Source organism: Salvelinus namaycush, chromosome 1 (assembly GCF_016432855.1).
Source record: "Salvelinus namaycush isolate Seneca chromosome 1, SaNama_1.0, whole genome shotgun sequence".
Lineage (NCBI taxonomy): Eukaryota > Metazoa > Chordata > Actinopteri > Salmoniformes > Salmonidae > Salvelinus > Salvelinus namaycush.
In genome coordinates, this window is record NC_052307.1 from 72,821,020 (window position 1) to 72,843,565 (window position 22,546).

At 47.0% G+C, this 22,546-nt stretch overlaps 1 protein-coding gene across 1 annotated transcript in view; it reads left to right on the plus strand.

Annotated features, from left to right (window-relative positions):
* The window catches only part of LOC120052860 (otogelin-like), a 131,449-nt gene that overhangs the window by 66,899 nt on the left and 42,004 nt on the right, over window positions 1–22,546 (plus strand). Inside the window, exons 18-23 of the mRNA XM_039000050.1 lie at window positions 6,773–6,880; window positions 7,829–7,967; window positions 10,798–10,932; window positions 11,635–11,781; window positions 19,001–19,120; window positions 19,274–19,390. Of these exons, the coding sequence (XP_038855978.1) occupies window positions 6,773–6,880; window positions 7,829–7,967; window positions 10,798–10,932; window positions 11,635–11,781; window positions 19,001–19,120; window positions 19,274–19,390 (766 nt within the window). The remainder of the gene's footprint in view (window positions 1–6,772; window positions 6,881–7,828; window positions 7,968–10,797; window positions 10,933–11,634; window positions 11,782–19,000; window positions 19,121–19,273; window positions 19,391–22,546) is intronic.

The following is a 22,546-nucleotide window of genomic DNA, read 5'->3' on the forward strand; positions in this document are numbered from 1 at the left end:
GAAAAGTGGATCGGAGGGAGGTGTGTTTGTAATGCGGGGAACGGAAAGAGGATTCGTTACTCGGTAGGAGTAGGAGGTATGATTCATTGATTCCTGTTACACACACTCCTCGACCTTTACGAGAACCAACCTATCACACACTCCTCGACCTTTACGAGAACCAACCTATCACACACGAGCATCATGGGAAGGAGATGTGGATGCATGAGAAGCCTGTCATGAGTGTTTAATAACGGCCTGCAACTGGATATTCTAGTGGGGAGGTTGGAAGTCCTGGTCAATATGGACACAATGAGGCCTTATACCGTAGAGCGCTGCAACCTGGACTCAGGGGTACACGTAATGTTTTGTATGTTATGTATTAATTAGTGGATGTCCATCATCCATTTATTTGATATGATATGTTACAAATTCCAATTTGTTGTGGCTCATGTCAGCTATGTGTCTTACGTTGACGCTAGCTAGGTGACTAGCATTAGCTAGGTGACTAGCATTAGCTAGGTGACTAGCATTAGCTAGGTGGCTAGCGTTAGCTAGGCTAGGGTTTAGGGTTAGGGTTAGGACTTAGCTTAAAGGGTTAGGGTTACGGTTAGAGGAAGGGTTAGCTAACGTGCTAAGTACTTGCAACGTAGCTAAAAAGTAGTAAGTAGTCGCAAAGTTGATAATTAGTTGTCAGTGATGAGATTTAAACACACAGCCTTTGGGTTGCTACACGTTCGCATTACACCTCTACCCATCCTCCCAACTTTCATTTTTTGCCTTAATTAACCTTCTGTCTTATGTAACCAAACCAAACGTAACATATCATACTCATTTGGGTGTCCCGGATTTACATGTATTATGATACGTCTAGTCTATGAGACCAAGCTTTGTAGAGGGACAGTGATGGCTGCATTGGGAGTATTGATAGGATTATTGATAAATCAATGGGGAAGTGATGGGCTAGGAAAGCGCCATTGAGGGCTTACAGGATCCTCCTACCTGTTGCGTTAGATTATCCCTACGGCAGTGTTAAACTGGCAATCCTGTTTTTTTAAACAAAATGTCTATAAAATGAGTATTGAAAATATGCTCCACCACCACTAGTGTTACAGTAGGTCAACTGCAGTTATTCCTCAGGACTAAGACTTTTAAAAACTAGTGGGAAATCATTAGTTAAGGTGCAGACAGCAGAACCCCATTTGGTTTTCAATCACAATGGGACACCTTGTTTATGAACTATAATGTAGACCTTTCATTCATTCCTAACTTTGCCACAATTAACATGTCTGTTGAACTCATGTGAACCTGAAGTTGCAGGTGGATGCAGGATCTGATACAGTCAGAATTAATTATTACCCGTTATCGGAAAATCATAACGAGACTTTATCTCGTTAGAGCAGGACATTTATTTTAGTGATACGTTTTCAGAAAAGTAACGTTGTACTCAGTTTGCTTGGACATTACCTGGTCCTCATGATCTGAGGTTTCATCCTTTCTTTCATCTGTTTCTTCTCTCTCTCTTGCTCTCGCTCTCTCTTGCTCTCTCGCGCGCTCTCTCTCTCGCGCTCTCTCGCGCTCTCTCTCTCTCGCTCTCTCTCTCTCCATTTTCTTATTCTCTGTAGTAAGACAATCACAATACCCTCCCCTCACCCATTCACTCTATCTTCCCTCTGCTAATTCTCTCTCTTTCTTTCTCTCTAGAGAGCGTCCGTCATAAAACCATTTTTATGAGCTGAGACATTCCACTCGTTATGAATTTCTGTAATTCTGCCCATTCAACTACCCCTTGGTCCCCCTCTCCTGTCTCTCCTCTCTATCCCCTTCTCTCTCCGTCTATAAATTGCTTTTCTTTTCTTGTTTATGTAGTAAACAGGTGGTGTGTAGGGAGCTCAGGTGTCGGTTAAGCCTCTTAAATGAATTCCTGCTACCACATTTAACTAATACATCAACACTTTCTCATCATCACCATGAGGGACAGAGGGTTGTGCTCTTCCTCAGTCTAACACGTCTCATCATCACCATGAGGGACAGAGGGTTGTGCTCTTCCTCAGTCTAACACGTTTCATCATCACCATGAGGGACAGAGGGTTGTGCTCTTCCTCAGTCTAACACGTCTCATCATCACCATGAGGGACAGAGGGTTGTGCTCTTCCTCAGTCTAACACGTCTCATCATCATCACCATGAGGGACAGAGGGTTGTGCTCTTCCTCAGTCTAACACGTTTCATCATCACCATGAGGGACAGAGGGTTGTGCTCTTCCTCAGTCTAACACGTTTCATCATCACCATGAGGGACAGAGGGTTGTGCTCTTCCTCAGTCTAACACGTTTCATCATCATCACCATGAGGGACAGAGGGTTACGCTCTTCCTCAGTCTAACACGTTTCATCATCACCATGAGGGACAGAGGGTTGTGCTCTTCCTCAGTCTAACACGTTTCATCATCACCATGAGGGACAGAGGGTTGTGCTCTTCCTCAGTCTAACACGTCTCATCATCACCATGAGGGACAGAGGGTTGTGCTCTTCCTCAGTCTAACACGTTTCATCATCACCATGAGGGACAGAGGGTTGTGCTCTTCCTCAGTCTAACACGTCTCATCATCATCACCATGAGGGACAGAGGGTTGTGCTCTTCCTCAGTCTAACACGTCTCATCATCATCACCATGAGGGACAGAGGGTTGTGCTCTTCCTCAGTCTAACACGTTTCATCATCACCATGAGGGACAGAGGGTTGTGCTCTTCCTCAGTCTAACACGTTTCATCATCACCATGAGGGACAGAGGGTTACGCTCTTCCTCAGTCTAACACGTTTCATCATCACCATGAGGGACAGAGGGTTGCGCTCTTCCTCAGTCTAACACGTTTCATCATCATCACCATGAGGGACAGAGGGTTACGCTCTTCCTCAGTCTAACACGTTTCATCATCACCATGAGGGACAGAGGGTTACGCTCTTCCTGTGCTCTCTCTTCCTCAGCCTAGCTCTTCCTGTGCTCTCTTCCTCAGCCTAGCTCTTCCTGTGCTCTCTCTTCCCCAGCCTAGCTCTTCCTGTGCTCTCTCTTCCTCAGCCTAGCTCTTCCTGTGCTCTCTCATCCTCAGCCTAGCTCTTCCTGTGCTCTCTCTTCCTCAGTCTAAAGTTTAGACAAATAGACACGTCTCAAGAGAAAGACAATATAGACAGCCCAGCTAAGACACAACGTTCTGAGAACCATATATTTCTTAGAGCTTGGTGAGAGCGTGGTTGTCCCATGGTTATTTTGCTTACAAGCTTCACACAACTTTCTGGGAATGGTGCAGGATAGTTGCTTGGCTTTGGAACATATTCAGCACATTTAATGAACTTGACAAACAAAAACATTATTTTCCTGGTATTTCATTACTTTAACAGAATATTTCCTAAAAGTGGTTACATTTAGTAAAATGTTTGGCAATGTTCTAGGAATGTTCTCCAACCTGTTTGACATTGGGAATGTTCCATATAGTTCAGAGAACATCAAGAAAAAAAAAATTCAGTTTTGTGTGTTACTGAAATACTGCATAACGTTTCCTACAAGTTTCTTCATGGTTCTATTTAAAGTCACGTTCTCAAATTGTTCCGAGCACGTTAAGAAAACGTTCCATAAAAAACACAAGAAGACTTTAGTAACTTTCAGGGAACGTTATAAATTATTTTTTGTTTTTTTAAACATTCCGTTCTCAAATCGTGAAGAAACATTAAGCTACTGTAGCAGGCTTTTAAAAGTCTTATTGAAACATTCAATTAACGTTTTATTCAAAAACCTCCAAATAACCTATCATTTCCATTCTCAGAAAGTTAATAAAACCTCCCAGGAAAACATTCTCAGAACCTCCCTGCAACCTAAAAATAAACGTTCTCAGAACCTCCCTGCAACCTAAAAATAAACGTTCTCAGAACCTCCCTGCAACCTAAAACTTTTATTTTACCTGTCAGGAAACATATGTGTATCTTACATTGTGATAGCGTAACCCATATAGTTGTGTATCATCCGCACTAAATGCCTTTCTCTGTAGTCATCCTGGGAAAAAGTTCCACATCTCAATAATGAACCCTGTAGAGTTCAACTTCTGGCACTGCTTTGCACCAGCCCTCCCATCCTGCCCAAGATTTCCTCAGCTTCGTAATGGGCATTCCTGGCAGAAATAAGAGCCTGCTAAAAAAAGATTGAAAGACTAATGCTCTCATGCCTGTCGGTTCAGGCCTTTTTTTAGGCATAAAATAAGGTGGTCTGGGAGGAGCTTGAACCAGCTGATAACAATGTTCACCTACATACAGAATATTAACGAGTTGGTGCAAAAAAATGACAATGTAGTGTTAAAATGTACACTTTTGTGAAATTGATATAAATCCTACTAATTCATTGTTAAATTAGCAGTTTGAGTGTTAAGGAACTTTATGTTAGAATGTGTGTCGTGACATCACATGATTATGACTTGGAGAATGACTATCACCTCTGTCTTCATTATACAGGTATGCACAGTTATACACAATTAGATCAGGTTTAATTAAACGAGCGATAGAGACAGATGAATTCCTTGACTGAGATTTATTCATAGCTACTGCAAGTCAGCACAGTCAGACTGCGGTAGAGAATGAATTATTATGGAAGCTTTGATCAGGGTAATCGATACAGCGGCTTGGCGGGCGGATAAAGAAAGCTGTTAACACCACTTTATCTGCAGTGTAACTTTACACAGATGAACCTCTAGGTTTGTGGCCAGACCATTCAATGTGTCGCTTCATTGTCTACTGTCCCCAGCCTCTCCTCTCCTCTCCTCTCCTCTCTCTCTCTCTCCCCCTCCAGGGGATATAACTCTGACCCGTCGCCGCGATATTACAAGATTCTTATCAGCCCCGTCGCTCTAACAGTGTGGAAACCCAATGGAACGGCCCGGACAAAGGCTGTTTCTCTCTATCTCTGAGAATCCTAATCGTCTGGTTTTCTCATGTAACGAGTGTTTCTCCTTTTCATCCAGAGTTTACCCATCCCCCCCTTCCCTTTTCTCATTGCCTGATTGTAGCGGCAGTTACTGGACCCAGACTGACTCTTGCGCTCCCTCTGTCGTTCAGTCCTCTTGGCACAGAGTTGGGCAAAAGATCTGGGTTGAGAGATCAAATCAAACTTTATTTGTCACGTGTGCCGAAAACAACATGTGTAGATCTTACCGTGAAATACTTACTTACAAGCCTTTAACCAACAGGTGTAGACCTTACCGTGAAACGCTTACTTACAAGCCCTTAACCAACAGGTGTAGACCTTACCGTGAAACGCTTACTTACAAGCCCTTAACCAACAGGTGTAGACCTTACTGTGAAATACTTACTTACAAGCCTTTAACCAACAGGTGTAGACCTTACCGTGAAATACTTACTTACAAGCCCTTAACCAACAGGTGTAGACCTTACTGTGAAATACTTACTTACAAGCCCTTAACCAACAGGTGTAGACCTTACCGTGAAACGCTTACTTACAAGCCTTTAACCAACAGGTGTAGACCTTACCGTGAAATACTTACTTACAAGTCCTTAACCAACAGGTGTAGACCTTACTGTGAAACGCTTACTTACAAGCCTTTAACCAACAGTGCAATAATAAAAAAGTAATAAAACAACAGTAACGAGGCTGAATACAGGGGCTACCGGCACCGAGTCAAAGTGGTACCGGCACCGAGTCAAAGTGGTACCGGCACCGAGTCAAGTGGTACCGGCACCGAGTCAAAGTGGTACCGGCACCGAGTCAAAGTGGTACCGGCACCGAGTCAAAGTGGTACCGGCACCGAGTCAATGTGGTACCGGCACCGAGTCAATGTGGTACCGGCACCGAGTCAAAGTGGTACCGGCACCGAGTCAAAGTGGTACCGGCACCGAGTCAAAGTGGTAGCGGCACCGAGTCAAAGTGGTAGCGGCACCGAGTCAAAGTGGTAGCGGCACCGAGTCAAAGTGGTAGCGGCACCGAGTCAAAGTGGTAGCGGCACCGAGTCAATGTGCGGAGGGTACAGGTTAGACGAGGTAATTTGTACATGTAGGTAGGGGTGAGGTGACTATGCATAGATAATAAACAGCGAGTAGCAGCAGTGTACATGTAGGTAGGGGTGAGGTGACTATGCATAGATAATAAACAGCGAGTAGCAGCAGTGTACATGTAGGTAGGGGTGAGGTGACTATGCATAGATAATAAACAGCGAGTAGCAGCAGTGTACATGTAGGTAGGGGTGAGGTGACTATGCATAGATAATAAACAGCGAGTAGCAGCAGTGTACATGTAGGTAGGGGTGAGGTGACTATGCATAGATAATAAACAGCGAGTAGCAGCAGTGTAAAAACCAATGGAGTGCGGTGGGGGAGTCAATGTAAATTGTCCGGGTGGCGATGAACTTAGTAGAGTACATGCATTGAGATGTAACAGTATAACTTTAGTCCGTCCCCTCGCCCCGACCTGGACCCTCTGCACACATCAACAACAGTCAGCCACGAAGCATCGTTACCCATCGCTCCACAAAGGCCGCGGCCCTTGCAGAGCAAGGGGAACCACTACTTCAAGGTCTCAAAGCGAGTGACGTCACCGATTGAAACTCTATTAGCGCGCACCACCGCTAACTAGCTAGCCATTTCACATCGGTTACAGAGACACAGTATCTCTATGTGTGAAAAAGTTACAAAGCAAATTCAAACCAAGTTAAGTTTGTTCTACAAGTAGAGAAACAGATGAATTCTGAACTAAAGGGAATAAAACTGACAGCTGTGTTTGTTTGTGTGTGTTTCCCAGGTTGCTGAAACATGGTGATGAGTGTTTTGAGCCTGATGCCTGCCCCTGCCTCTGGAAGGGGAAAGAGTACTATCCAGGAGATAGAGTCACCTCTCCCTGTCATCAATGGTACGTTTAGAAACAACTCATACACACATTTTACCAGAGATGAAACTCTTCTCGAACCAAACAGGATATGTATCAAACTCAACATGTTTTAGGAGAGAGTGGAACCTAATTATCCTACAGTCATAAATTAGTGAATGGTTTTCAGATCATTTCCTGTACAGAAGTATGACACAGAGAGGTATTGTTTCTTCTAAACACCCCTCTATATTCAACCCCTTATTAGATCTATCATATATACAGCTTTCATTTGCCATGACATTTCAAGTATCTGAGTCCCTGACACATTTGTTGACTCAGTACCTGGCAAAACCTGGCAACGTGTGGCCGAATTAAGACAATCTTCGAACAGCTAAACAATTTTCCAGGATCATTGCTGAGCTTCAGGTGATGAGTCTTGTATAGATTGGACCTACGGTGAGACTGTTCACCTGATATCCATAACCCTCTATTATCTATCATAGAAAATCTCCTCCCAGCTCTGGCTTACAGAGAGTCCTTGTATGACGGCCGTTCATTCAACAGTCTCTCTCTCCCTGCCGAGTGAAACAGTGATCTCAGTCTTTCTCCTTTCTTCTCTCCATCCATTTCTTCTTCTAGCAGTTAGCAAGGGAAGAGGGGAGATGGGAATCTGTATAATAGCACTATGAACGCTGGTGATTCAACATTTGGCAGTTGACGAGATCCCTACTTTTCGGGCAGACGATAATCGCTGAGGCCTCCCGAAACAAAAGGCGGCCATTAGTTATGACAGAATGTGCTTACATTAAGTGGTAGCAGTTTGAACAAAAGGCAGCCATTAGTTATGACAGAATGTGCTTACATTAAGTGGTAGCAGTTTGAACAAAAGGCAGCCATTAGTTATGACAGAATGTGCTTACATTAAGTGGTAGCAGTTTGCTGGCAGGTTGGTACTGAATCAGGATGGTTGACGCTGTGTGTCTCTTTCAGTGTCTGCCAGCACGGAACGTTCCAGTGTGTGTTCCATCCGTGTCCGTCCATGTGCACAGCCTATGGGGACCGCCACTACAGGACATTTGATGGTCTACTGTTTGACTACGTTGGAGTGTGTAAAGTCTACCTAGTAAAGGTATGCTGTTTGACTGACTACGTTGGAGTGTGTAAAGTCTACCTAGTAAAGGTATGATGTTTGACTACGTTGGAGTGTGTAAAGTCTACTTAGTAAAGGTATGCTGTTTGACTACGTTGGAGCGTGTAAAGTCTACCTAGTAAAGGTATGATGTTTGACTACGTTGGAGTGTGTAAAGTCTACCTAGTAAAGGTATGATGTTTGACTACGTTGGAGTGTGTAAAGTCTACTTAGTAAAGGTATGATGTTTGACTACGTTGGAGTGTGTAAAGTCTACTTAGTAAAGGTATGCTGTTTGACTACGTTGGAGCGTGTAAAGTCTACCTAGTAAAGGTCTACTGTTTGACTACGTTGGAGTGTGTAAAGTCTACCTAGTAAAGGTATGCTGTTTGACTACGTTGGAGTGTGTAAAGTCTACCTAGTAAAGGTATGATGTTTGACTACGTTGGAGTGTGTAAAGTCTACTTAGTAAAGGTATGCTGTTTGACTACGTTGGAGCGTGTAAAGTCTACCTAGTAAAGGTCTACTGTTTGACTACGTTGGAGTGTGTAAAGTCTACCTAGTAAAGGTATGCTGTTTGACTACGTTGGAGTGTGTAAAGTCTACCTAGTAAAGGTATACTGTTTGACTACGTTGGAGTGTGTAAAGTCTACCTAGTAAAGGTATGATGTTTGACTACGTTGGAGTGTGTAAAGTCTACTTAGTAAAGGTATGATGTTTGACTACGTTGGAGTGTGTAAAGTCTACTTAGTAAAGGTATGCTGTTTGACTACGTTGGAGTGTGTAAAGTCTACCTAGTAAAGGTCTGTTTGACTACGTTGGAGTGTGTAAAGTCTACCTAGTAAAGGTATGCTGTTTGACTACGTTGGAGCGTGTAAAGTCTACCTAGTAAAGGTATGCTGTTTGACTACGTTGGAGCGTGTAAAGTCTACCTAGTAAAGGTATGCTGTTTGACTACGTTGGAGCGTGTAAAGTCTACCTAGTAAAGGTATGATGTTTGACTACGTTGGAGCGTGTAAAGTCTACCTAGTAAAGGTATGCTGTTTGATTACGTTGGAGTGTGTAAAGTCTACCTAGTAAAGGTATGCTGTTTGATTACGTTGGAGCGTGTAAAGTCTACCTAGTAAAGGTCTACTGTTTGACTACGTTGGAGTGTGTAAAGTCTACCTAGTAAAGGTATGCTGTTTGACTACGTTGGAGTGTGTAAAGTCTACTTAGTAAAGGTATGCTGTTTGATTACGTTGGAGTGTGTAAAGTCTACCTAGTAAAGGTATGCTGTTTGACTACGTTGGAGTGTGTAAAGTCTACCTAGTAAAGGTATGATGTTTGACTACGTTGGAGTGTGTAAAGTCTACCTAGTAAAGGTATGCTGTTTGACTACGTTGGAGCGTGTAAAGTCTACTTAGTAAAGGTCTACTGTTTGACTACGTTGGAGTGTGTAAAGTCTACCTAGTAAAGGCATGCTGTTTGACTACGTTGGAGTGTGTAAAGTCTACCTAGTAAAGGCATGCTGTTTGACTACGTTGGAGCGTGTAAAGTCTACTTAGTAAAGGTATGCTGTTTGACTACGTTGGAGCGTGTAAAGTCTACCTAGTAAAGGTATGCTGTTTGACTACGTTGGAGTGTGTAAAGTCTACCTAGTAAAGGCATGCTGTTTGACTACGTTGGAGTGTGTAAAGTCTACCTAGTAAAGGTATGCTGTTTGACTACGTTGGAGTGTGTAAAGTCTACCTAGTAAAGGTATGCTGTTTGACTACGTTGGAGTGTGTAAAGTCTACCTAGTAAAGGCATGCTGTTTGACTACGTTGGAGCGTGTAAAGTCTACCTAGTAAAGGTATGCTGTTTGACTACGTTGGAGTGTGTAAAGTCTACTTAGTAAAGGTATGCTGTTTGACTACGTTGGAGCGTGTAAAGTCTACCTAGTAAAGGTCTACTGTTTGACTACGTTGGAGTGTGTAAAGTCTACCTAGTAAAGTCATGCTGTTTGACTACGTTGGAGTGTGTAAAGTCTACCTAGTAAAGGTATACTGTTTGACTACGTTGGAGTGTGTAAAGTCTACCTAGTAAAGGTATGCTGTTTGACTACGTTGGAGTGTGTAAAGTCTACCTAGTAAAGGTATGCTGTTTGACTACGTTGGAGCGTGTAAAGTCTACCTAGTAAAGGTATGCTGTTTGACTACGTTGGAGCGTGTAAAGTCTACCTAGTAAAGGTATGCTGTTTGATTATGTTGGAGTGTGTAAAGTCTACCTAGTAAAGGTATGCTGTTTGACTACGTTGGAGTGTGTAAAGTCTACCTAGTAAAGGTATGCTGTTTGACTACGTTGGAGTGTGTAAAGTCTACCTAGTAAAGGTATGCTGTTTGACTACGTTAGAGCGTGTAAAGGTATGCTGTTTGACTACGTTGGAGTGTGTAAAGTCTACTTAGTAAAGGTATGCTGTTTGACTACGTTGGAGTGTGTAAAGTCTACCTAGTAAAGGTATGCTGTTTGACTACGTTGGAGCGTGTAAAGTCTACCTAGTAAAGGTATGCTGTTTGACTACGTTGGAGTGTGTAAAGTCTACCTAGTAAAGGTACCAGAGTCACATTTCCAGTACTCAAGTTCATGTATTTTTCCTCATTATTTGATAATAAAATGGGATGAATAAATGTAATGCCAGAAATCCGTGAAAGTGAGATATCCATGAATGGATGAAGGGATTGATGAATAGACTGGCTTAGGGTTTAATTACTCAATATACTTCTTCACACATTTCATAGTTTTCAGTAGCATAGTTCTATCCTGGGTTAACTTGCTTTTTTCATGTTGTTTTTCCCCATCCGACCTTCAGAGCAGTGCGGATCTGATGATGAGTGTGACGGCTGAGAACGTGGACTGTTACGACAGCGGCGTCATCTGCAGGAAATCTCTACTCATCAACATTGGTAGATCTTTCATTGCGTTCGACGACGACAGTGGCAAACCAGTAAGTGCATGCTCCTGCTCCTGAACCTTACCAGGTAGCTTGCCGCTGGTGGTCCTACCAAGTCACCGCTGGGATGCCTCCCAGTTTCCACTAGCGGCCCGTTACTTGTTTGTTTACTTGCTTTCGATAGGGTTAATGTAGCCTACAGTGTACTAAGAAATGTTTGATGAAAACATTACAGAGAGAGGAACTACCCCTTAACCCCTGACCCCTGACCCTTCAGACCCAATGAATATCACATTATTATTGTCACACCAAATGTCATTTATTTAAGACTACCTAATTCATGATCCCTGTCCTCTTCCCTGTCCTCCAGCTTGTCCTCCAGCTTGTCCTCTTCCCTGTCCTCTTCCCTGTCCTCTTCCCTGTCCTCTTCCCTGTCCTCTTCCCTGTCCTCTTCCCTGTCCTCTTCCCTGTCCTCTTCCCTGTCCTATGACTTGTCCTCTTTCCTGTCCTCTTTCCTATTCTCTTCCCTGTACACTTCCCTCTCCTCTTCCCTGTACACTTCCCTCTCCTCCCTGTCCTCTCCCCTGTCCTATGTCTTGTCCTCTTTCCTGTCCTCAATGAACAATAAACCATAAAGACATGAGGTAAAAAAAAACACAGGGGGGCACTAGACCCCCCTGGCTCATCTCAACCTGTTCATCAATATTGATCTAATTCCTGTCCATTGTCCTGTTTCCTGTCCTCCATCTTGTGTAGAACCCGTCCAGTGTGATCGACTGGAGGCAAGAGGTGTTCATATGGAGCGCTGGGCTCTTCACCGTGGTCCACGTTCCCGATGAGGACCTGACCGTGCTCTGGGATCGCAAGACCACGGTCCACATCCAGGCTGGACCACGCTGGCAGGTCAGGCACCAAATCCCTACCCTAGAATAACATGGGCCTTGTCTTCTACAGTCTCTACCCTAGAATAACATGGGCCCTGTCTTCCACGGTCCCTACCCTAGAATAACATGGGCCCTGTCTTCCACGGTCCCTACCCTAGAATAACATGGGCCCTGTCTTCCACGGTCCCTACCCTAGAATAACATGGGCCCTGTCTTCCACGGTCCCTACCCTAGAATAACATGGGCCCTGTCTTCCACGGTCCCTACCCTAGAATAACATGGGCCCTGTCTTCCACGGTCCCTACCCTAGAATAACATGGGCCCTGTCTTCCACGGTCCCTACCCTAGAATAACATGGGCCCTGTCTTCCACGGTCCCTACCCTAGAATAACATGGGCCCTGTCTTCCACGGTCCCTACCCTAGAATAACATGGGCCCTGTCTTCCACAGTCCCTACCCTAGAATAACATGGGCCCTGTCTTCCACGGTCCCTACCCTAGAATAACATGGGCCCTGTCTTCCACGGTCCCTACCCTAGAATAACATGGGCCCTGTCTTCCACGGTCCCTACCCTAGAATAACATGGGCCCTGTCTTCCACGGTCCCTACCCTAGAATAACATGGGCCCTGTCTTCCACAGTCCCTACCCTAGAATAACATGGGCCCTGTCATTACAAAGCAGCCGCTGTCTCCTATAGCAGTCTCTCTCAACCCAGTCCTCTGTCTCCTATAGCAGTCTTTCTCAACCCAGTCCTCTGTCTCCTATAGCAGTCTTTCTCAACCCAGTCCTCTGTCTCCTATAGCAGTCTCTCTCAACCCAGTCCTCTGTCTCCTATAGCAGTCTCTCACAACCCAGTCCTCTGTCTCCTATTGCAGTCTCTCTCAACCCAGTCCTCTGTCTCCTATAGCAGTCTTTCTCAACCCAGTCCTCTGTCTCCTATAGCAGTCTTTCTCAACCCAGTCCTCTGTCTCCTATAGCAGTCTTTCTCAACCCAGTCCTCTGTCTCCTATAGCAGTCTCTCTCAACCCAGTCTTCTGTCTCCTATAGCAGTCTCTCTCAACCCAGTCCTCTGTCTCCTATAGCAGTCTTTCTCAACCCAGTCCTCTGTCTCCTATAGCAGTCTCTCTCAACCCAGTCCGCTGTCTCCTATAGCAGTCTCTCTCAACCCAGTCCGCTGTCTCCTATAGCAGTCTCTCTCAACCCAGTCCTCTGTCTCCTATAGCAGTCTCTCTCAACCCAGTCCTCTGTCTCCTATAGCAGTCTTTCTAAACCCAGTCCTCTGTCTCCTATAGCAGTCTCTCTCAACCCAGTCCTCTGTCTCCTATAGCAGTCTCTCTCAACCCAGTCCGCTGTCTCCTATAGCAGTCTCTCTCAACCCAGTCCTCTGTCTCCTATAGCAGTCTCTCTCAACCCAGTCCGCTGTCTCCTATAGCAGTCTCTCTCAACCCAGTCCTCTGTCTCCTATAGCAGTCTCTCTCAACCCAGTCCTCTGTCTCCTATAGCAGTCTCTCTCAACCCAGTCCTCTGTCTCCTATAGCAGTCTTTCTAAACCCAGTCCTCTGTCTCCTATAGCAGTCTCTCTCAACCCAGTCCGCTGTCTCCTATAGCAGTCTTTCTCAACCCAGTCCTCTGTCTCCTATAGCAGTCTCTCTCAACCCAGTCCTCTGTCTCCTATAGCAGTCTTTCTCAACCCAGTCCGCTGTCTCCTATAGCAGTCTCTCTCAACCCAGTCCGCTGTCTCCTATAGCAGTCTCTCTCAACCCAGTCCTCTGTCTCCTATAGCAGTCTCTCTCAACCCAGTCCTCTGTCTCCTATAGCAGTCTTTCTCAACCCAGTCCACTGTCTCCTATAGCAGTCTCTCTCAACCCAGTCCGCTGTCTCCTATAGCAGTCTTTCTCAACCCAGTCCTCTGTCTCCTATAGCAGTCTCTCTCAACCCAGTCCGCTGTCTCCTATAGCAGTCTTTCTCAACCCAGTCCTCTGTCTCCTATAGCAGTCTTTCTCAACCCAGTCCTCTGTCTCCTATAGCAGTCTCTCTCAACCCAGTCTTCTGTCTCCTATAGCAGTCTCTCTCAACCCAGTCCTCTGTCTCCTATAGCAGTCTTTCTCAACCCAGTCCTCTGTCTCCTATAGCAGTCTCTCTCAACCCAGTCCGCTGTCTCCTATAGCAGTCTCTCTCAACCCAGTCCTCTGTCTCCTATAGCAGTCTCTCTCAACCCAGTCCTCTGTCTCCTATAGCAGTCTTTCTCAACCCAGTCCGCTGTCTCCTATAGCAGTCTCTCTCAACCCAGTCCTCTGTCTCCTATAGCAGTCTCTCTCAACCCAGTCCTCTGTCTCCTATAGCAGTCTTTCTCAACCCAGTCCTCTGTCTCCTATAGCAGTCTCTCTCAACCCAGTCCGCTGTCTCCTATAGCAGTCTCTCTCAACCCAGTCCGCTGTCTCCTATAGCAGTCTCTCTCAACCCAGTCCGCTGTCTCCTATAGCAGTCTCTCTCAACCCAGTCCTCTGTCTCCTATAGCAGTCTCTCTCAACCCAGTCCTCTGTCTCCTATAGCAGTCTCTCTCAACCCAGTCCTCTGTCTCCTATAGCAGTCTCTCTCAACCCAGTCCGCTGTCTCCTATAGTAGTCTCTCTCAACCCAGTCCGCTGTCTCCTATAGCAGTCTTTCTCAACCCAGTCCACTGTCTCCTATAGCAGTCTCTCTCAACCCAGTCCTCTGTCTCCTATAGCAGTCTCTCTCAACCCAGTCCTCTGTCTCCTATAGCAGTCTCTCTCAACCCAGTCCTCTGTCTCCTATAGCAGTCTCTCTCAACCCAGTCCTCTGTCTCCTATAGCAGTCTTTCTAAACCCAGTCCTCTGTCTCCTATAGCAGTCTCTCTCAACCCAGTCCGCTGTCTCCTATAGCAGTCTTTCTCAACCCAGTCCTCTGTCTCCTATAGCAGTCTCTCTCAACCCAGTCCTCTGTCTCCTATAGCAGTCTTTCTCAACCCAGTCCGCTGTCTCCTATAGCAGTCTCTCTCAACCCAGTCCGCTGTCTCCTATAGCAGTCTCTCTCAACCCAGTCCTCTGTCTCCTATAGCAGTCTCTCTCAACCCAGTCCTCTGTCTCCTATAGCAGTCTTTCTCAACCCAGTCCACTGTCTCCTATAGCAGTCTCTCTCAACCCAGTCCGCTGTCTCCTATAGCAGTCTTTCTCAACCCAGTCCTCTGTCTCCTATAGCAGTCTCTCTCAACCCAGTCCGCTGTCTCCTATAGCAGTCTTTCTCAACCCAGTCCTCTGTCTCCTATAGCAGTCTTTCTCAACCCAGTCCTCTGTCTCCTATAGCAGTCTCTCTCAACCCAGTCCTCTGTCTCCTATAGCAGTCTCTCTCAACCCAGTCCTCTGTCTCCTATAGCAGTCTCTCTCAACCCAGTCCGCTGTCTCCTATAGCAGTCTCTCTCAACCCAGTCCGCTGTCTCCTATAGCAGTCTCTCTCAACCCAGTCCGCTGTCTCCTATAGCAGTCTCTCTCAACCCAGTCCTCTGTCTCCTATAGCAGTCTCTCTCAACCCAGTCCTCTGTCTCCTATAGCAGTCTCTCTCAACCCAGTCCTCTGTCTCCTATAGCAGTCTCTCTCAACCCAGTCCGCTGTCTCCTATAGCAGTCTCTCTCAACCCAGTCCGCTGTCTCCTATAGCAGTCTCTCTCAACCCAGTCCGCTGTCTCCTATAGCAGTCTTTCTCAACCCAGTCCACTGTCTCCTATAGCAGTCTCTCTCAACCCAGTCCTCTGTCTCCTATAGCAGTCTCTCTCAACCCAGTCCTCTGTCTCCTATAGCAGTCTTTCTCAACCCAGTCTGCTGTCTCCTATAGCAGTCTCTCTCAACCCAGTCCTCTGTCTCCTATAGCAGTCTTTCTCAACCCAGTCTGCTGTCTCCTATAGCAGTCTTTCTCAACCCAGTCCTCTGTCTCCTATAGCAGTCTCTCTCAACCCAGTCCTCTGTCTCCTATTGCAGTCTCTCTCAACCCAGTCCTCTGTCTCCTATTGCAGTCTCTCTCAACCCAGTCCTCTGTCTCCTATAGCAGTCTCTCTCAACCCAGTCCTCTGTCTCCTATAGCAGTCTTTCTAAACCCAGTCCTCTGTCTCCTATAGCAGTCTCTCTCAACCCAGTCCTCTGTCTCCTATAGCAGTCTTTCTCAACCCAGTCCTCTGTCTCCTATAGCAGTCTTTCTCAACCCAGTCCTCTGTCTCCTATAGCAGTCTCTCTCAACCCAGTCCTCTGTCTCCTATAGCAGTCTCTCTCACCCCAGTCCGCTGTCTCCTATAGCAGTCTCTCTCAACCCAGTCCTCTGTCTCCTATAGCAGTCTCTCTCACCCCAGTCCGCTGTCTCCTATAGCAGTCTCTCTCAACCCAGTCCGCTGTCTCCTATAGCAGTCTCTCTCAACCCAGTCCTCTGTCTCCTATAGCAGTCTCTCTCACCCCAGTCCGCTGTCTCCTATAGCAGTCTCTCTCAACCCAGTCCGCTGTCTCCTATAGCAGTCTCTCTCACCCCAGTCCGCTGTCTCCTATAGCAGTCTCTCTCAACCCAGTCCGCTGTCTCCTATAGCAGTCTCTCTCACCCCAGTCCGCTGTCTCCTATAGCAGTCTCTCTCAACCCAGTCCGCTGTCTCCTATAGCAGTCTCTCTCACCCCAGTCCGCTGTCTCCTATAGCAGTCTCTCTCAACCCAGTCCTCTGTCTCCTATAGCAGTCTCTCTCAACCCAGTCCTCTGTCTCCTAATAGCAGTCTCTCTCAACCCAGTCCTCTGTCTCCTATAGCAGTCTCTCTCAACCCAGTCCTCTGTCTCCTATAGCAGTCTCTCTCAACCCAGTCCGCTGTCTCCTATAGCAGTCTCTCTCAACCCAGTCCGCTGTCTCCTATAGCAGTCTCTCTCAACCCAGTCCGCTGTCTCCTATAGCAGTCTCTCTCAACCCAGTCCTCTGTCTCCTATAGCAGTCTTTCTCAACCCAGTCCACTGTCTCCTATAGCAGTCTCTCTCAACCCAGGCCTCTGTCTCCTATAGCAGTCTTTCTAAACCCAGTCCTCTGTCTCCTATAGCAGTCTCTCTCAACCCAGTCTGCTGTCTCCTATAGCAGTCTTTCTCAACCCAGTACTCTGTCTCCTATAGCAGTCTCTCTCAACATAGTCCTCTGTCTCCTATAGCAGTCTTTCTCAACCCAGTCCTCTGTCTCCTATAGCAGTCTCTCTCAACCCAGTCCTCTGTCTCCTATAGCAGTCTCTCACAACCCAGTCCTCTGTCTCCTATAGCAGTCTCTCTCAACCCAGTCCTCTGTCTCCTATAGCAGTCTCTCTCAACCCAGTCCTCTGTCTCCTATAGCAGTCTTTCTAAACCCAGTCCTCTGTCTCCTATAGCAGTCTTTCTCAACCCAGTCCGCTGTCTCCTATAGCAGTCTTTCTCAACCCAGTCCTCTGTCTCCTATAGCAGTCTCTCTCAACCCAGTCCTCTGTCTCCTATAGCAGTCTCTCTCAACCCAGTCCGCTGTCTCCTATAGCAGTCTTTCTCAACCCAGTCCTCTGTCTCCTATAGCAGTCTCTCTCAACCCAGTCCTCTGTCTCCTATAGCAGTCTCTCTCAACCCAGTCCTCTGTCTCCTATAGCAGTCTCTCTCAACCCAGTCTGCTGTCTCCTATAGCAGTCTCTCTCAACCCAGTCCGCTGTCTCCTATAGCAGTCTCTCTCAACCCAGTCCTCTGTCTCCTATAGCAGTCTTTCTCAACCCAGTCCACTGTCTCCTATAGATGTCTCTCTCAACCCAGTCCGCTGTCTCCTATAGCAGTCTCTCTCAACCCAGTCCGCTGTCTCCTATAGCAGTCTCTCTCAACCCAGTCCGCTGTCTCCTATAGCAGTCTCTCTCAACCCAGTCTGCTGTCTCCTATAGCAGTCTCTCTCAACCCAGTCCTCTGTCTCCTATAGCAGTCTCTCTCAACCCAGTCCTCTGTCTCCTATAGCAGTCTTTCTCAACCCAGTCCACTGTCTCCTATAGCAGTCTCTCTCAACCCAGTCCGCTGTCTCCTATAGCAGTCTTTCTCAACCCAGTCCGCTGTCTCCTATAGCAGTCTCTCTCAACCCAGTCCTCTGTCTCCTATAGCAGTCTTTCTCAACCCAGTCCTCTGTCTCCTATAGCAGTCTCTCTCAACCCAGTCCACTGTCTCCTATAGCAGTCTCTCTCAACCCAGTCCGCTGTCTCCTATAGCAGTCTCTCTCAACCCAGTCCGCTGTCTCCTATAGCAGTCTCTCTCAACCCAGGCCTCTGGATCCTCCAATCTGTCACACCTAATTCAACAAATCAACTAATCACCAAGCCCTCGATTAGCACCATCAGGTTACCAACCCCTTGATTAGCACCATCAGGTCACCAAGCCCTTGATTAGCACCATCAGGTCACCAAGCCCTTGATTAGCACCATCAGGTCACCAAGCCCTTGATTAGCACCATCAGGTCGCCAAGCCCTTGATTAGCACCATCAGGTCACCAAGCCCTTGATTAGCACCATCAGGTCACCAAGCCCTTGATTAACACCATCAGGTCACCAAGCCCTTGATTAACACCATCAGGTCACCAAGCCCTTGATTAACACCATCAGGTCACCAAGCCCTTGATTAGCACCATCAGGTCACCAAGCCCTTGATTAGCACCATCAGGTCACCAAGCCCTTGATTAGCACCATCAGGTCACCAAGCCCTTGATTAGCACCATCAGGTCACCAACCCCTTCCTTATTACTCTACAGAGCTGTGATTGGTGTAATATTCATGTGAATACTGTGTTCAGGGCAAGCTGAGAGGTCTGTGATTGGTGTAATATTCATGTGAATACTGTGTTCAGGACAAGCTGAGAGGTCTGTGATTGGTGTAATATTCATGTGAATACTGTGTTCAGGACAAGCTGAGCGGTCTGTGATTGGTGTAATATTCATGTGAATACTGTGTTCAGGACAAGCTGAGCGGTCTGTGATTGGTGTAATATTCATGTGAATACTGTGTTCAGGACAAGCTGAGCGGTCTGTGATTGGTGTAATATTCATGTGAATACTGTGTCCAGGGCAAGCTGAGCGGTCTGTGATTGGTGTAATATTCATGTGAATACTGTGTTCAGGGCAAGCTGAGCGGTCTGTGATTGGTGTAATATTCATGTGAATACTGTGTTCAGGGCAAGCTGAGCGGTCTGTGATTGGTGTAATATTCATGTGAATACTGTGTCCAGGGCAAGCTGAGCGGTCTGTGTGGGAACTTTGACCTGAGGACGGTCAATGAGATGAGGACACCAGAGAACATAGACTCTGCCACGCCTCAGGAGTTTGGCAACAGCTGGACGGCAGCTGAGGCAAGTTTCAAAACCCCCGCTGTCTATTCTCAGTGGATTGTGTGTGTGTATTAGTCTGTGTGAGTCGTGTGTGTGTGTGTGTGTGTGCGTGTGTTCATGCATGATACAGGTGTCTATTGTCAGTCTTCTAACGTTAGATATGTGTGTGTCCAGTGTGTTAACAGCCCAGACATCAGACACCCCTGCAGTCTGAACCCACTGAGGGAGCCGTTCTCCAAGAGGCTGTGTGGAGTCCTGCTCAGCGAGGTCTTCCTAGTCTGCCACCCGGTGGTGAGTATGGAGAATGACAGCCAGCAGCTCAGCCAATGGAGGAGAAGGCTGTGTTGCGTGTGTGTGTGTGTGTGTGTGTGTGTGTGTGTGTGTGTGTGTGTGTGTGTGTGTGTGTGTGTGTGTGTGTGTGTGTGTGTGTGTGTGTGTGTGTGTGTGTGTGTGTGTGTGTGTGTGTGTGTGTGCGTTGGTATAGAAGAGCATGTGTGTGTCTATACTGTGCCATGCAGTTTCTCCCTCTGCTGTTTCAGCTGTCTGTGTTGATGAGTGCTGGGGGGGGTTCTGGTTATTTGAGTCAGCTCCCAGAGGCCGTTTGACTCACTGTAAAGCACAGACATCAGGATCGTACTGTCTTACTGTAGGCTGTCTCACAGATCTCTCTGTGGCTTGATGTTACTGTAGGCTGTCTCACAGATCTCTCTGTGGCTTGATGTTACTGTAGGCTGTCTCACAGATCTCTCTGTGGCTTGATGTTACTGTAGGCTGTCTCACAGATCTCTCTGTGGCTTGATGTTACTGTAGGCTGTCTCACAGATCTCTCTGTGGCTTGATGTTACTGTAGGCTGTCTCACAGATCTCTCTGTGGGTTGATGTTACTGTGGGCTGTCTCACAGATCTCTCTGTGGGTTGATGTTACTGTGGGCTGTCTCACAGATCTCTCTGTGGGTTGATGTTACTGTAGGCTGTCTCACAGATCTCTCTGTGGGTTGATGTTACTGTGGGCTGTCTCACAGATCTCTCTGTGGGTTGATGTTACTGTGGGCTGTCTCACAGATCTCTCTGTGGGTTGATGTTACTGTAGGCTGTCTCACAGATCTCTCTGTGGGTTGATGTTACTGTAGGCTGTCTCACAGATCTCTCTGTGGGTTGATGTTACTGTAGGCTGTCTCACAGATCTCTCTGTGGGTTGATGTTACTGTAGGCTGTCTCACAGATCTCTCTGTGGGTTGATGTTACTGTAGGCTGTCTCACAGATCTCTCTGTGGGTTGATGTTACTGTAGGCTGTCTCACAGATCTCTCTGTGGGTTGATGTTACTGTAGGCTGTCTCACAGATCTCTCTGTGGGTTGATGTTACTGTAGGCTGTCTCACAGATCTCTCTGTGGGTTGATGTTACTGTAGGCTGTCTCACAGATCTCTCTGTGGCTTGATGTTACTGTGGCTGTTAGTATTACTGGGGCTTCTCTCAAGCCTGACATACACCTTACATTACATAACCCTTACCCTCTACATAACCTCTACCCTCTGTCAGCTGGTCTGCTGTCCTATCTCTTCTCCACATTACATAACCACTACCCTCTGTCAGCTGGTCTGCTATCCTATCTCTTCTCCACATTACATAACCCACTACCCTCTACATAACCCCTACCCTCTGTCAGCTGGTCTGCTGTCCTGTCTCTTCTCCACATTACATAACCCCTACCCTCTGTTAGCTGGTCTGCTGTCCTATCTCTTCTCCACATTACATAACCCCTACCCTCTGTCAGCTGGTCTGCTGTCCTGTCTCTTCTCCACATTACATAACCCCTACCCTCTGTCAGCTGGTCTGCTGTCCTATCTCTTCTCCACATTACATAACCCACTACCCTCTGTCAGCTGGTCTGCTGTCCTGTCTCTTCTCCACATTACATAACCCCTACCCTCTGTCAGCGGGTCTGCTGTCCTATCTCTTCTCCACATTACATACCACTACCCTCTGTCAGCTGGTCTGCTGTCCTATCTCTTCTCCACATTACATAACCCCTACCCTCTGTCAGCGGGTCTGCTGTCCTATCTCTTCTCCACATTACATACCCCTACCCTCTGTCAGCTGGTCTGCTGTCCTACCTCTTCTCCACATTACATAACCACTACCCTCTGTCAGCTGGTCTGCTGTCCTATCTCTTCTCCACATTACATAACCCCTACCCTCTGTCAGCGGGTCTGCTGTCCTATCTCTTCTCCACATTACATAACCCCTACCCTCTGTCAGCGGGTCTGCTGTCCTATCTCTTCTCCACATTACATAACCCCTACCCTCTGTCAGCGGGTCTGCTGTCCTATCTCTTCTCCACATTACATACCCCTACCCTCTGTCAGCTGGTCTGCTGTCCTACCTCTTCTCCACATTACATAACCACTACCCTCTGTCAGCGGGTCTGCTGTCCTATCTCTTCTCCACATTACATAACCCCTACCCTCTGTCAGCGGGTCTGCTGTCCTATCTCTTCTCCACATTACATAACCCCTACCCTCTGTCAGCTGGTCTGCTATCCTATCTCTTCTCCACATTGCATAACCCCTACCCTCTGTTAGCTGGTCTGCTGTCCTATCTCTTCTCCACATTACATAACCCCTACCCTCTGTCAGCTGGTCTGCTGTCCTATCTCTTCTCCACATTACATAACCCCTACCCTCTGTCAGCTGGTCTGCTGTCCTATCTCTTCTCCACATTACATAACCCCTACCCTCTGTCAGCTGGTCTGCTGTCCTACCTCTTCTCCACATTACATAACCACTACCCTCTGTCAGCTGGTCTGCTGTCCTATCTCTTCTCCACATTACATAACCCCTACCCTCTGTCAGCTGGTCTGCTATCCTATCTCTTCTCCACATTACATACCCCCTACCCTCTGTCAGCTGGTCTGCTGTCCTATCTCTTCTCCACATTACATAACCCCTACCCTCTGTCAGCTGGTCTGCTATCCTATCTCTTCTCCACATTACATACCCCCTACCCTCTGTCAGCTGGTCTGCTATCCTATCTCTTCTCCACATTACATAACCCCTACCCTCTGTCAGCTGGTCTGCTATCCTATCTCTTCTCCACATTACATACCCCCTACCCTCTGTCAGCTGGTCTGCTGTCCTGTCTCTTCTCCACATTACATAACCACTACCCTCTGTCAGCTGGTCTGCTGTCCTATCTCTTCTCCACATTACATAACCCCTACCCTCTGTCAGCGGGTCTGCTGTCCTATCTCTTCTCCACATTACATAACCCCTACCCTCTGTATCAGGCTGTGTGTCGTATCAGGCTGTGTGTCGTATCAGGCTGTGTGTCGTATCAGGCTGTGTGTCGTATCAGGCTGTGTGTCGTATCAGGCTGTTACGACCATATCCCTACGCTAGTGGACAACAGTCTTAAGGGTCTGAAAGGTTCCTTCCTCTCTCCCCCTG